At 45.0% G+C, this 12547-nt stretch overlaps 1 protein-coding gene across 4 annotated transcripts in view; it reads right to left on the minus strand.

Annotated features, from left to right (window-relative positions):
• Window positions 1–374: 374 nt before the first annotated feature.
• nup155 (nucleoporin 155) overlaps window positions 375–12547 on the minus strand; it is a 287604-nt gene continuing 275431 nt past the window's right edge. For 2 of the 4 annotated variants that reach the window (XM_041186950.1, XM_041186952.1), the window contains 5 exons: window positions 5611–5731; window positions 5415–5525; window positions 4456–4592; window positions 863–969; window positions 402–608 (listed from right to left, as the gene is read on the minus strand). In XM_041186950.1, the coding sequence (XP_041042884.1) occupies window positions 470–608; window positions 863–969; window positions 4456–4592; window positions 5415–5525; window positions 5611–5731 (615 nt within the window). In that variant the 3' untranslated portion in view covers window positions 402–469. Of the gene's footprint in view, window positions 609–862; window positions 970–4455; window positions 4593–5414; window positions 5526–5610; window positions 5732–12547 lie in introns of all 4 variants that reach the window. The other 2 variants (XM_041186949.1, XM_041186951.1) reach the window with 2 other exon arrangements.

Consider the following 12547-nt stretch of genomic DNA (forward strand, 5'->3'; position numbering starts at 1 on the left):
GTCAGCAGCATCCTACTGAGTTAAGAGGAATTATTCTGCTACACCAGTCAGCAGATCTAGAGGAAAGTGTGAGAGGAGGACCCTCGACAGCCAGTCAGCAGCATATATAGGAAGTCTGAGGGGGACCTTTACAGGCAGTCTGCAGTATCTAGAATGGGAGTTTGAGAGGAAGATCAAACATATAGGCAAGTCACACAGCTCCTAAGAAATGCTCAAAGGAGTATCCTGGGACCTGCAGTCAGAGATGCATGCTGACATAGTGCTGACTGAACAGGTCCTGAAAAAGTTTCAAGTCAGCCCCATCAAAGGAAGGTAATTAGGCATGAAATGAAAGGCCCATCACAAATTGAATCGCAGAGGTGAGAAGGAGGACCCTGTAGACAGGCCGTCAGCAGCACACCAAGGATAATAGCAGCGGTGCTCTGTCTTTGTTTGAAAGTCTGGAGGAATCTGGCACTCAGGGAGACCATTAGTGCAGGCGGTCCAGTTTAGCCTGCAACGATTTGAAATTTCCAATTGTTGCCTGTAAGGAGCTGGTAGGGCTCATAGACTGAAGTTCAACAAGGAATCGGCCAATTGCATCCAGGCAGTTGTTGGTGAATCGCCGTCTGTAACAGAGAAAAAGTTCACAAGATCCAATCACCGCAACCAGAGCCACTGGCCACCAATCTCTGTGCCCAGAGTACTGGCCAATCACCGCGCCCAGAGCCGCCAGCCAGTCACCACACCCAGAGTCACTGGCCAATCACTGTGCCCAGTGCCAACACCCAATCACCGCGCCCCGAGTAACCTTCCCATTATGTGCACAATACTCCAAAAAAGTCATCGTGAAATGTCACACTAAAGAGAATCCAAAACTCACCTCTCATGGGCTGGAACTTTATTGGGTTCTTGCACGTAGGCACTGAGAAGTACATGAATACATTCTAGCAAATGGAGAGGTTTTTTGACCCTCTGCCAATAAGGATCCTAAACCAAAGGGCATATCAGAGAGTCAGAAATAGTAGCAGCAATCACAGCTCAGGTAATAGCAAAATTCTCTCATAAACTGTGACCTGAATTGCTGAAAACAGGCGAACACACACACATTCACTCACTACAGGGAGGCGATGGGTTACTGGTACTGCCGCAGGGCTAATAATCCAGAGACCCAGGGTAATGCTCTGGGGACCAGCAGATGGTGGAATTTGAATTCAATAAAAATCTGGAATTAAAAGTCGAATGATGACCATGGAACCATTGTCAATTGTCGTACAAACCCATCTGGTTCACTAATGCCCTTTAGGGAAAGAAATCTGTCGTCCATGTGACACCAGAACCGCAGTGATGAGGTTGACCCTTAAAGGGTAATTAGGGATGGGCAATAAGTGCTGGCCCAGCCAATGATGTCCACACCTATGAATGAATAAAAAAAAGCCTCACACACAGACACATACTCTCTCATACACACACAGAGATACATACTCAGACACACATAAATACAGATCCATGCTCAGACACACATAAATACACACACACATACATACTCAGATATGCGCACACACACACATACTCAGACACACACACACACACTCAGACACACACACACACACATACTCAGACACACACATACACACACACACATACTCAGACACACACACACACACACACACACTCATACACACATACTCAGACACACACACACACACACACATACTCAGACACACACACATACTCAGACACACACACACACACATACTCAGACACACACACACACACACTCAGACACACACACACACACATACTCAGACACACACACACACATACTCAGACACACACACACACTCAGAGACACACACACACACACATACTCAGACACACACACACACACTCAGACACACACACACACACTCAGACACACACACACACATACTCAGACACACACATACACAGATACATACACACACATACATACTCAGACACACGCACACAGATACATACACACACACAGATACATACACAGATACATACACAGACACACACACACACACAGACATACAGATACATACACACACAGACACAGACACACACAGACACACAGATACATACACACACACAGATACATACACACACACACACAGATACATACATACACACACACACACAGATACATACATACACACACACACAGATACATACATACACACACACGCACACAGATACATACATACACACACACGCACACAGATACATACACACACACAGATACATACACACACACAGATACATACACACACAGATACATACACACACACACAGATACATACACACACACACACAGATACATACATACACACACACACACACAGATACATACACACACACACACACAGATACATACATACACACACACACATACATACACACACACACATACATACACACACACACAGATACATACACACACACAGATACAGACACACACAGATACAGACACACACACACACAGATACATACATACACACACACACAGATACATACACACACACACACAGATACATACACACACACACACACAGATACATACACACACACAGATACATACACACACACAGATACATACACACACACACACAGATACATACACACACACACACACAGATACACACACACACACACAGATACATACATACACACACACATACACACACACACACACACATACATACACACAGATACATACACACACACAGATACATACACACACACAGATACATACACACACACAGATACAGACACACACACAGATACAGACACACACACAGATACAGACACACACACACAGATACATACATACACACACACAGATACATACACACACACAGATACATACATACACACACACACACACACAGATACATACACACACACAGATACATACACACACACAGATACATACACACACACACACACACACACATCGATACATACACACACACACCGATACATACACACACACACCGATACATACACACACACACCACACAGATACATACACACACACACCACACAGATACATACACACACACACATACTCATACACACAGATACATACACACAGATACATACACTCAGACACACACACACACACACATACTCAGACACACACACACATACTCAGACACACACACACACACATACTCAGACACACACACACACACTCAGACACACACACACACAGATACATACACACACACACACAGATACATACACACACACACACACAGATACATACACACACACACACAGATACATACACACACACACACAGATACATACATACACACACACACAGATACATACACACACACACACACAGATACATACACACACAGATACATACACACACAGATACATACATACACACACACACAGATACATACACACACACGCACACAGATACATACACACACACGCACACAGATACATACACACACACACGCACACAGATACATACACACACACACACACAGATACATACACACACACGCACACAGATACATACACACACACACAGATACATACACACACACACACAGATACATACATACACACACACATACATACACACACACATACATACACACACACACAGATACATACACACACACACACAGATACATACACACACACACACACAGATACATACACACACACAGATACATACACACACACACACAGATACATACACACACACACACACACAGATACATACATACACACAAACACACAGATACATACATACACACACACAGATACATACACACACATACAGATACATACACACACACACACACACTCATACACACAGATACATACACACACAAACATACTCATACACACACACACTCATACACACACACATACATACTCATACACACACACACACACACACTCATACATACTCATACACACACACACACACACACTCATACATACTCATACACACACACACACACACTCATACACACACACACACACTCATACATACTCATACACACACACACACACATACTCATACACACACACACACACACTGATACATACACCCACACACAGATACACACTCACAGATACATACACAAAAAGATACACACACACACAGATACATACATAGATACATACACACACACACACAGATACACACACACACAGATACATACACACACAGATACATACACACACAGATACACACACACACAGATACACACACACACAGATACACACACACACAGATACATACTCACACACACACACACACACACACACACACACACAATCACTCATTCACAGGCACTAAGCTTACTTTATTGTGGGTAATGTGTAACACAATCACTAACATACACATACAGGGGTAAAGCTAAGACAATCACATAGACTCAGCGAGCCCTGAACTCTTCAATCCTTCACCCTTACCCGTGTTTTGAAAAGTTGATTATACACCTCCAGCAATCTGGGTAAGGATATTCCTATTTCTTGCATTGTGAAGGTCACAAAGCCAGTGTCCCAGTTGAAAACACAGGATTGCTGCTCCAGGTACTGGACCAGAAACTCTGGATAAAGAATAAGAACAACCTCAGGCATATCCACATGACTCTACCTCACACAGGACACTCTCTTCAATTCTCCGGCTCCAAGAGCAGCTGCCAGCCTCTTATCCAGGGCCTGATATACGATTCTGATTATTGAATGCATGCGCATGTTGACACTTGCCACTTACACACCACCCCATTCCCCTTCTTCTTCCTTCACTCCCCCTCCCCATCTCATCTCACATGTTCCCCCCCACACCTTCTTCCTCCTCTCCCACCCCTCCCTCCCCACCTCCTCTCCTTCTCCCTCCTCCCACCCCCCAATCTCCTCCCCACACCCTTCTCCCCGGCTTCCCTTCCACTCATCCTCCTCCCCTATTTCCCATCCCCCCCTCCCCCTGCTCCCCCACCCCCTCCACCCCAAACTCCCCCTTATACTAACAATGTGACACTGGCCTGTGCTGTCAGCTGTTTAAATCTCAGTTTTGTGCTCACGCTGCCTTGAAACTGCCTCTAACCATGTGAGTTAGGGAAGAAGAAGTGTCCAAAGGGACTGGGCAGACATGTGTGACAACAGGAAGAAGTGGAGGGGCTGAAAGGAGAAGTGGAAGAGGGGAGAGGAGAATGAGGGGTGGGGAGGGGGGAGGAAAAAAGGAGTGGGGATGGATGAAGGAGTGGGGGTGGAAAGGCAGAGGGGAGGAGAGTAAGAGATGGGGAAGGAGGGTTGGGTGAGGGAAAGGAATCTGGGTAGTAGGAATCTCCCTAGCGAGAGTGTCTGTTTATTCGGCAGGCATGTTCCATTTGTAACTGATGTCCTGCCCCAATTCAATGATATGTATGTACCAAGCGGGAAGTAGCGTGGAGTTCCAGCGTAAAGTTTTCCCAGAGACACGAGCTTCATACTCAGGGTCTGCATCCGATCCATGCAACTCATCAACCTGCTGTCAGCCAATTCTGAAAAATAACAATGGATTAAATCAGAAGAACAGAGACAGAAAAATCACAAAGGATGGTGATTTGACTTCTCCACATCACTCACCCTTTTCAATGATTTCTTGCCAAAGGGTCTGCACAAGGATTGTGTCTGAGTGCCCTGCACAGTGGATGATCGCCAGTTTACACTCCGAGAGGCGGAAATGGTCAGCAAACTCTCCATACAACTGGAAAGGCAGAAGAGAATCTCAGTATCATATTATCATTCAGCACTGAAGCCATTTGCCTTGTTGAGAGAGAGCAGCCCTTAGCCCTGTTCCACATTCTACCCTCTCATTGAATACAGCACACGAGGTGCTGATTCAGCCCACATATCTGTGCCGGCTCTTTGAAAAAGCTGTCCAATTTGTCCTTCTTTTGGTGCAAGGATAAAACTAGCAAATCGTGTTTAATTAACTTGATTGAGTTTTTTGATGAGGTGACAGAGTGGGTTAATGGGGGCAATGCACCTGATGTGGTGTATACTTCCAAAGGGCATCTGATAAAGTGTCACACAACAGGCTTTCCAGCAAAGTTGAAGTCTGGGACAAAAGGGAACATGACGTTGATAGGAAATAGGTTCAGTGCCAGGAAGAGACAGTAGTGATGAATGATTGTTTTTCAGGCTGGAAGAAGGTCGAGTTCCCCACAGTTAGATACTAAGGCCATGCTTTTCTTGATCTATATTAAAAGACTTGGACTTGGGTGTACGGGGTACAATATCAAAATTTGCAGATGGCCTAAAACTTGGAAGTATAGTGAACTGTGAGGAAGATGGGCATTTATTGCCCATCCCTAGTTGCCCTTGAGAAGGTGGTGGTGAGCTGCCTTCTTGAACTGCTGCAGTCCATGTGGTGTAGGTACACCCACAGTGCTGTTACGGAAGGAGTTCAAAGGACACAGCAGGCTGGTGGAATGGGTGGACATATGGACCTGAGGATAATGTCCATCATGTTGCGTGGCACGACCACTATGTTAAATGGGATAGATTCAGAACAGATCTAGCAGCACAAAACTGGGCATTCATGACATGCTGCAGGCCATCGGCAGCAGCACTGTATCCAAGCATAATCTGTAACCTCATGGTCTAGAATATCCCTCACTTCACCATTACCATCAATAATGGTTCAATAAAGAGTGCAGGATGACAGGCCAGGAGCAGCACCAGGCATACCTAAAAATGAAGTACCAACCTGGTGAAGCCACAACACAAGTCCACATGTATGTCAAACAGCAGAAACAGCCTGTGATTGACAGAGGTAAGCGATACCACGACAAATGGATCAGATCTAAGCTCTGCAGTCCTGCCACATCAAGTCATGAATGATGGTGGACATTTAAACAACTCACTGACGGGGCAGCCCAGTGCATCGGTGCAGAATGTGAGGCAGTTGCAACCATCTTCAGCCAGAAGTGCCAAGTGGATGCTCCATCTCAGTCGCCTTCCAAGGTCCCAACCATCACAGATGCCAGTCTTTTGTCAATTCGATTCACTCCACATGATATGGTGTGAGGGGCAATGTCTCAGATTCCTGGGACATTGGGACTGGTTCTGGGGGAGGTGGGACCAGTAAAAACTGGACAGATTACACCTGGGCAGGACCAGGACTGATGTCCTCGGGGGAACATTTGCTACAGTGGTTGGGGAGGGTTTAAACTAAAATGGCAGGGGGATGGGATATGCAAGGAGTCAGAGGAGGGGGAATCAAGGACAAGAACAAAAGACAGAAAGGGAAATAAGAAAAGTGATAGAGAAATCAAGGACAAGAATCAAACAGGGCCTCAGTGAAAAATAGTGGGAACGGGGCAAGTAACATTAAAAAGACAAGACTTAAGGCTTTGTGCCTTGACGCGAGGAGCATTCGCAATAAAGTGGATGAATTAACCGTGCAAATAGATGTAAACGGGTGTGATATAGTCAGGATTACAGAGATGTGGCTGCATGGTGACCAGGGATGGACCTGAACATCCAGGGGTATTCAGTAGTTAGGAAGGACAGACAAAAAGGAAAAGGCGGTGGAGTTGCATCGCTGGTTAAAGAGGAAATTAATGCAATGGTGAGGAAAGATATTAGCTCTGATGATGTGGAATCTGTATGGGTAGAGCTGGAATTCCTGGAGTGTATACGGGATGTTTTCCTGGAGCAATACGTTGAGGAACCAACTAGAAAACAAGCCGTCCTCACCTGGGTATTGTGTAATGAGAAAGGAATAATTGGCAATCTAGTTGTGCGAGGCCCCTTGGGGGATGAGCAACCATAATATGATAGAATTCTTCATCAAGATGTTGAGTGACGTAGTTGATTCTGAGACTTGGGTCCTGAATTTTAATAAAGGAAACTACGATGGTATGAGGCGCGAGTTGGCTGTGATGGATTGGGAAACGTTACTTAAAGGGATGACGGTGGATAGGCAATGGCAAACATTCAAGGAGCGTATGGGTGAACTGCAACAACTGTTTATTCCTATAAAAACAAAAAAACTGCGGATGCTGGAAATCCAAAACAAAAACAGAATTACCTGGAAAAACTCAGCAGGTCTGGTTCTAATTTCTCTTGTAAGCCATGGTTTCACCACCTTTCCTGTTTTACTTTTGCGCCAGACAGGAATAAACAATTACAGAATTACCTGGAAAAACTCAGCAGGTCTGGCAGCATCGGCGGAGAAGAAAAGAGTTGACGTTTCGAGTCCTCATGACCCTTCGACAGAACTTGAGCAGAATTAAGCTCAAGTTCTGTCGAAGGATCATGAGGACTCGAAACGTCAACTCTTTTCTTCTCCGCCGATGCTGCCAGATCTGCTGAGTTTTTTCAGGTAATTCTGTAATTGTTTATTCCTGTCTGGCGCAGAAGTAAAACAGGAAAGGTGGTGAAACCATGGCTTACAAGGGAAATTAGAGATAGTATTAGATGCAAGGAAGAGGCATACAAACTGGCCAGAAAAAACAACAGACCTGAGCATTGGGAGTAGTTTACAATTCAGCAAAGGAGGGCCAAGGGTTTGATTAAGAAGGGGAAAATAGACTACGAGAGTAAGCTTGCAGGGAACATAAAAACTGACTGTAAAAGTTTCTATAGGTATGTGAAGAGAAAAAGATTGGTGAAGACAAATGTACGTCCCTTACAGTCAGAAAGAGGGGAATTTATAATGGGGAACAAAGAAATGGCTGACCAGCTAAATACATACTTTGGTTTTGTCTTCACAAAGGAGGAGACAAATAACATAGCAGAAATGTTGGGAAAGACAGGGTTTAGTGAGAGGGAGGAACTGAAAGAAATCAGTATTAGTAAGGAAATGGTGTTGGAGAAATTGTTGGGATTGAAGGTGGATAAATCCCCAGGGACTGATAATCTACATCCCAGAGTACTTAAGGAAGTGGCCCTAGAAATAGTGGATGCATTGGTGGTCATCTTCTGAGATTCCATAGACTCTGGAACAGTTCCTACAGATTGGAGGGTAGCTAATGTAACCCCACTATTTAAAAAGGGAGGTAGAGTGAAAACAGGGAATTGTAGACCAGTCAGCCTGATGTCGGTAGTGGGGAAAATTCTGGAGTTCATTCTAAAAGATTTAATAGCTGAGCACTTGGAAAACAATGGCAGAATCGGACAGAGTCAGCATGCACTCAGGAAGATAGTGCAGGAGTCCCCTGTGGTCATTCCCCTCTCTAACAGATATACTGCTTTGGATACTGTTGGGGGGGAGATGGCCTCTCAGGGGAAAGCAGCAACAGCCAAGTTCATGGCACCGTGGGTGGCTCTGCTGCTTAGAGGGACAGGAGGAAAACAAGTGGCAGGGCTGTAGTGATAGGGAATTCAATAGTTAGGGGCACAGACAGATGCTTCTGTGGCCGCAAACGTGAATCAAGGATGGTATGTTGACTCCCTGGTGCCAGGGTCCAGGATGTCACGGAACAGCTGCAGGACATTCTGGGGAGGGAAGGTAAACAGCCAGTGGTTGTGGTACACATTCGTACCAACAACATAGGTAAACTAAGGGATGCGGACCTGCAAGCTCTGTACAGGGAGTTAGGAGATAAATTGAAATGCAGGAACTCAAATGTGGTAATCTCAGGATTACTCCCAGTTCCACGTGCTAGTGAGAGCAGGAATAAGAGGATAGACCAAATGAACACGTGGCTGGAGAGATGGTGTAGCCGGGAGAGATTCAGATTCTTGAGGCACTGGGACCGGTTCTGGGGAAGGTGGGACCTGTAAAAACTGGACGGGCTGCACCCAGGCAGAGCTGGGACCAGTGTCCATGTGGGGACTTTTGCTGGTTCTGTTGGGGGATATTTAAACCAGTGTGGCAGGGGGTTGGGATCCCAGGAGTAGGATCAGATAGGTCAGATTCAGATCAGAAAAATGGAGGTAGAACATTAGCTAGGGATGTTGTGATAAGCATGGAGTTACAGGAGAAGCAATGTTTACAAAGTGCCTAGCAAGGGAAATTGACGGGGTTAAACTTCAATGCAAGGAGTATTACAAACAAGGTAGATGAGTTAAGGGCACAGGTAGACACATGGCAGCAGGATGTCATTGCTATAATGGAGACCTGGCTAAAGGAGGGACAAAACTGGCAGCTTAATATCCCTGGTTATAGAGTCTTCAGACACGATAGAGTAAGAGATAAAAAAGGAGGGGGTTTACACTAATGGTTAAAGAATCAATTCCAGTTGTGAGAAGGGATGATATACTAAATGGGTCAACAAACGAGGCTTTATGGATTGAGCTTAGAAATAAAAAAGCGGCAGTCACACTTCTAGGAGTATAATAAAAAGTGAAAGGGAGATAGAAGAACAAATATGTAGGCAAATTTCTGCTTGTAAGAACAAGAGGGCAATAATAGCAGGAAACTTCAACTATCCTAATATCAACTGGGATTCAAACAATATAAGGGGCACTGAGGGAGAAAAATTCATGCAGTGTGTCCAGGAAAATTCTTTCAACCGATTAGTGACAAACTCAACGAGAGGAGATGCAATTCTAGACCTAGTTTTGGGGAACAAAGAAGTGCAAGTGGGTGAAGTGACAGTTGGCGACCATAGTGGGGACAGTGATCACAATTCAGTCAGATTTAGCATTACCATGGAAAAGGACAGAGATAAGGCAGGAGTAAAAGTCTTGAACCGGCAAATTTTGCAGAAATGAGAAGGGACTTGGCTGAGGTGGACTGGACAGTACTGCTGGAGGATAAAACAGTGGAAAAACAAGTGGGAAGCACTAAAAAGCGAGATCCTAATTTTACAAAGTAAACATGTCCCCTACAAAAATAAGAGTGGTACTGCCAAATCGAGACCCCCCCCCCCCGGTTGTCTAGACGAATACAGGGGAAGATCAAACAGAAAAAGAAAGCGTACGATTGGCACAAAGAACTAAGCACTGCAGACAGCCTAGACAAATGTAGGAAGTGCAGGGACGGAGTAAAAAAGGAAATAAGGAAATCAAAGAGAGGGCATGAAAAAAGATTAGCGAGTAAAGTTAAAGATAACCCAAAGATGTTCTTACCAATACATTAGCGCTAAAAGGTTAGTTAAGGAAAAAGTGGGACCTATCAGAGATGAAGATGGACATGTGTGTAGATGCAGAGGCTGTGGGAAGGGTTTTGAATGTAGATATAGTAGTCCAGGAGGAACACAGAGATATTGGACGGGATAGTCATAAAGAGAGAGGAAGTACTTGAAGGGTTGAAATCCTTGAAAGTTGATAAGTCAGCAGGGCCAGATGGGGATTGTTTCTGAGGCTGCTGAAGGAAGTCAGGGAGGAGATAGCAGATGCTCTGAGGATGATTTTCCAATCTTCACTAGATACAGATGAGGTACCGGAGGGCTGGAGAAATGCAAACGTAGTTTCATTGTTTAAAAAGGGATCAAAGGAAATGCCAAACAATTATAGGCCAGTTAGTCTTACATCAGAGGTGAGCAAATTAGTAGAATCAATCTTGAGAGATAGGATTAACTGTCATGTGGAAAGGCATGGACTAGTCAGGGATGGTCAGCATGGATTTGTTAAAGGAAGGTCTTGCCTCACAAATTTGAATTCTTTGAGGAAAGCAAATGGTATGTTGGCCTTCATAGCCAGAGGATTTGAGTACAGGAACAGGGATGTCTTGCTGCAATTGTACAGGGCCTTGGTGAGACCACACCTGGAATATTGTGTGCAGTTTTGGTCTCCTTATCTGAGCAAGGATGTACTTGCTATAGAGGGAGTGCAGTGAAGGTTTACCCGACTGATTCCTGGGATGGCGGGACTGACATATGAGGAGAGATTAAGTTGATTAGGATTATATTCGTTGGAGTTCAGAAAAATGAGGGGGGATCTCATAGAAACCTATAAAATTCTAACAGGACTAGGCAGGTAGATGCAGGAAGGATGTTCCTGATGGTGGGGGAGTCCAGAACCAGGGGTCACAGTCTGAGGATAGTGGGCAGATCATTTGGGACTGAGATGAGGAGAAATTTCTTCACCCAGAGAGTGGTGAGCCTGTGGAATTCGTTACCCACAGAAAGTAGTTGAGACCAAAACATTGTATGTTTTCAAGGAGTTAGATATAGTTCTTGGGACGAAAGGGGTCCGAGGGTATGGGTGGAAAGCGGGAGCAGGCTATTGAGTTGGATGATCAGCCATGATCATTATGAATGGCGGAGCAGGCTCAAAGGGCCGAATGGCCTACTCCTGCTCCTAGTTTCTATATCAGGAAATGGCTGAAGGCACTGGATACTGCAAAGATATGGGTCCTGACAATATCCCGGCAATAGTACTGAAGACTTACGCTCCAGAACTTGCTGCGCCCCTAGCCAAACTTTTCCAATGCAGCTACAACATTCACATCTATCCAACAATGTGGAAAATTGCCGAGTTATGTCCTGTCTACAAAATGCAGGCCAGCACTTGTTGACCCTTCCAAATTTCCCTCGAGAAGGTGGTGGCTGCTGCCTTCTTGAACCACAGCAGTCCACATGGTGCAGGTACTCCAACAACCACAACCATTTTCCTTTGTGCTAGG

Source organism: Carcharodon carcharias, chromosome 4 (genome assembly GCF_017639515.1).
Source record: "Carcharodon carcharias isolate sCarCar2 chromosome 4, sCarCar2.pri, whole genome shotgun sequence".
In the NCBI taxonomy this organism is placed as follows: Eukaryota; Metazoa; Chordata; class Chondrichthyes; order Lamniformes; family Lamnidae; genus Carcharodon; species Carcharodon carcharias.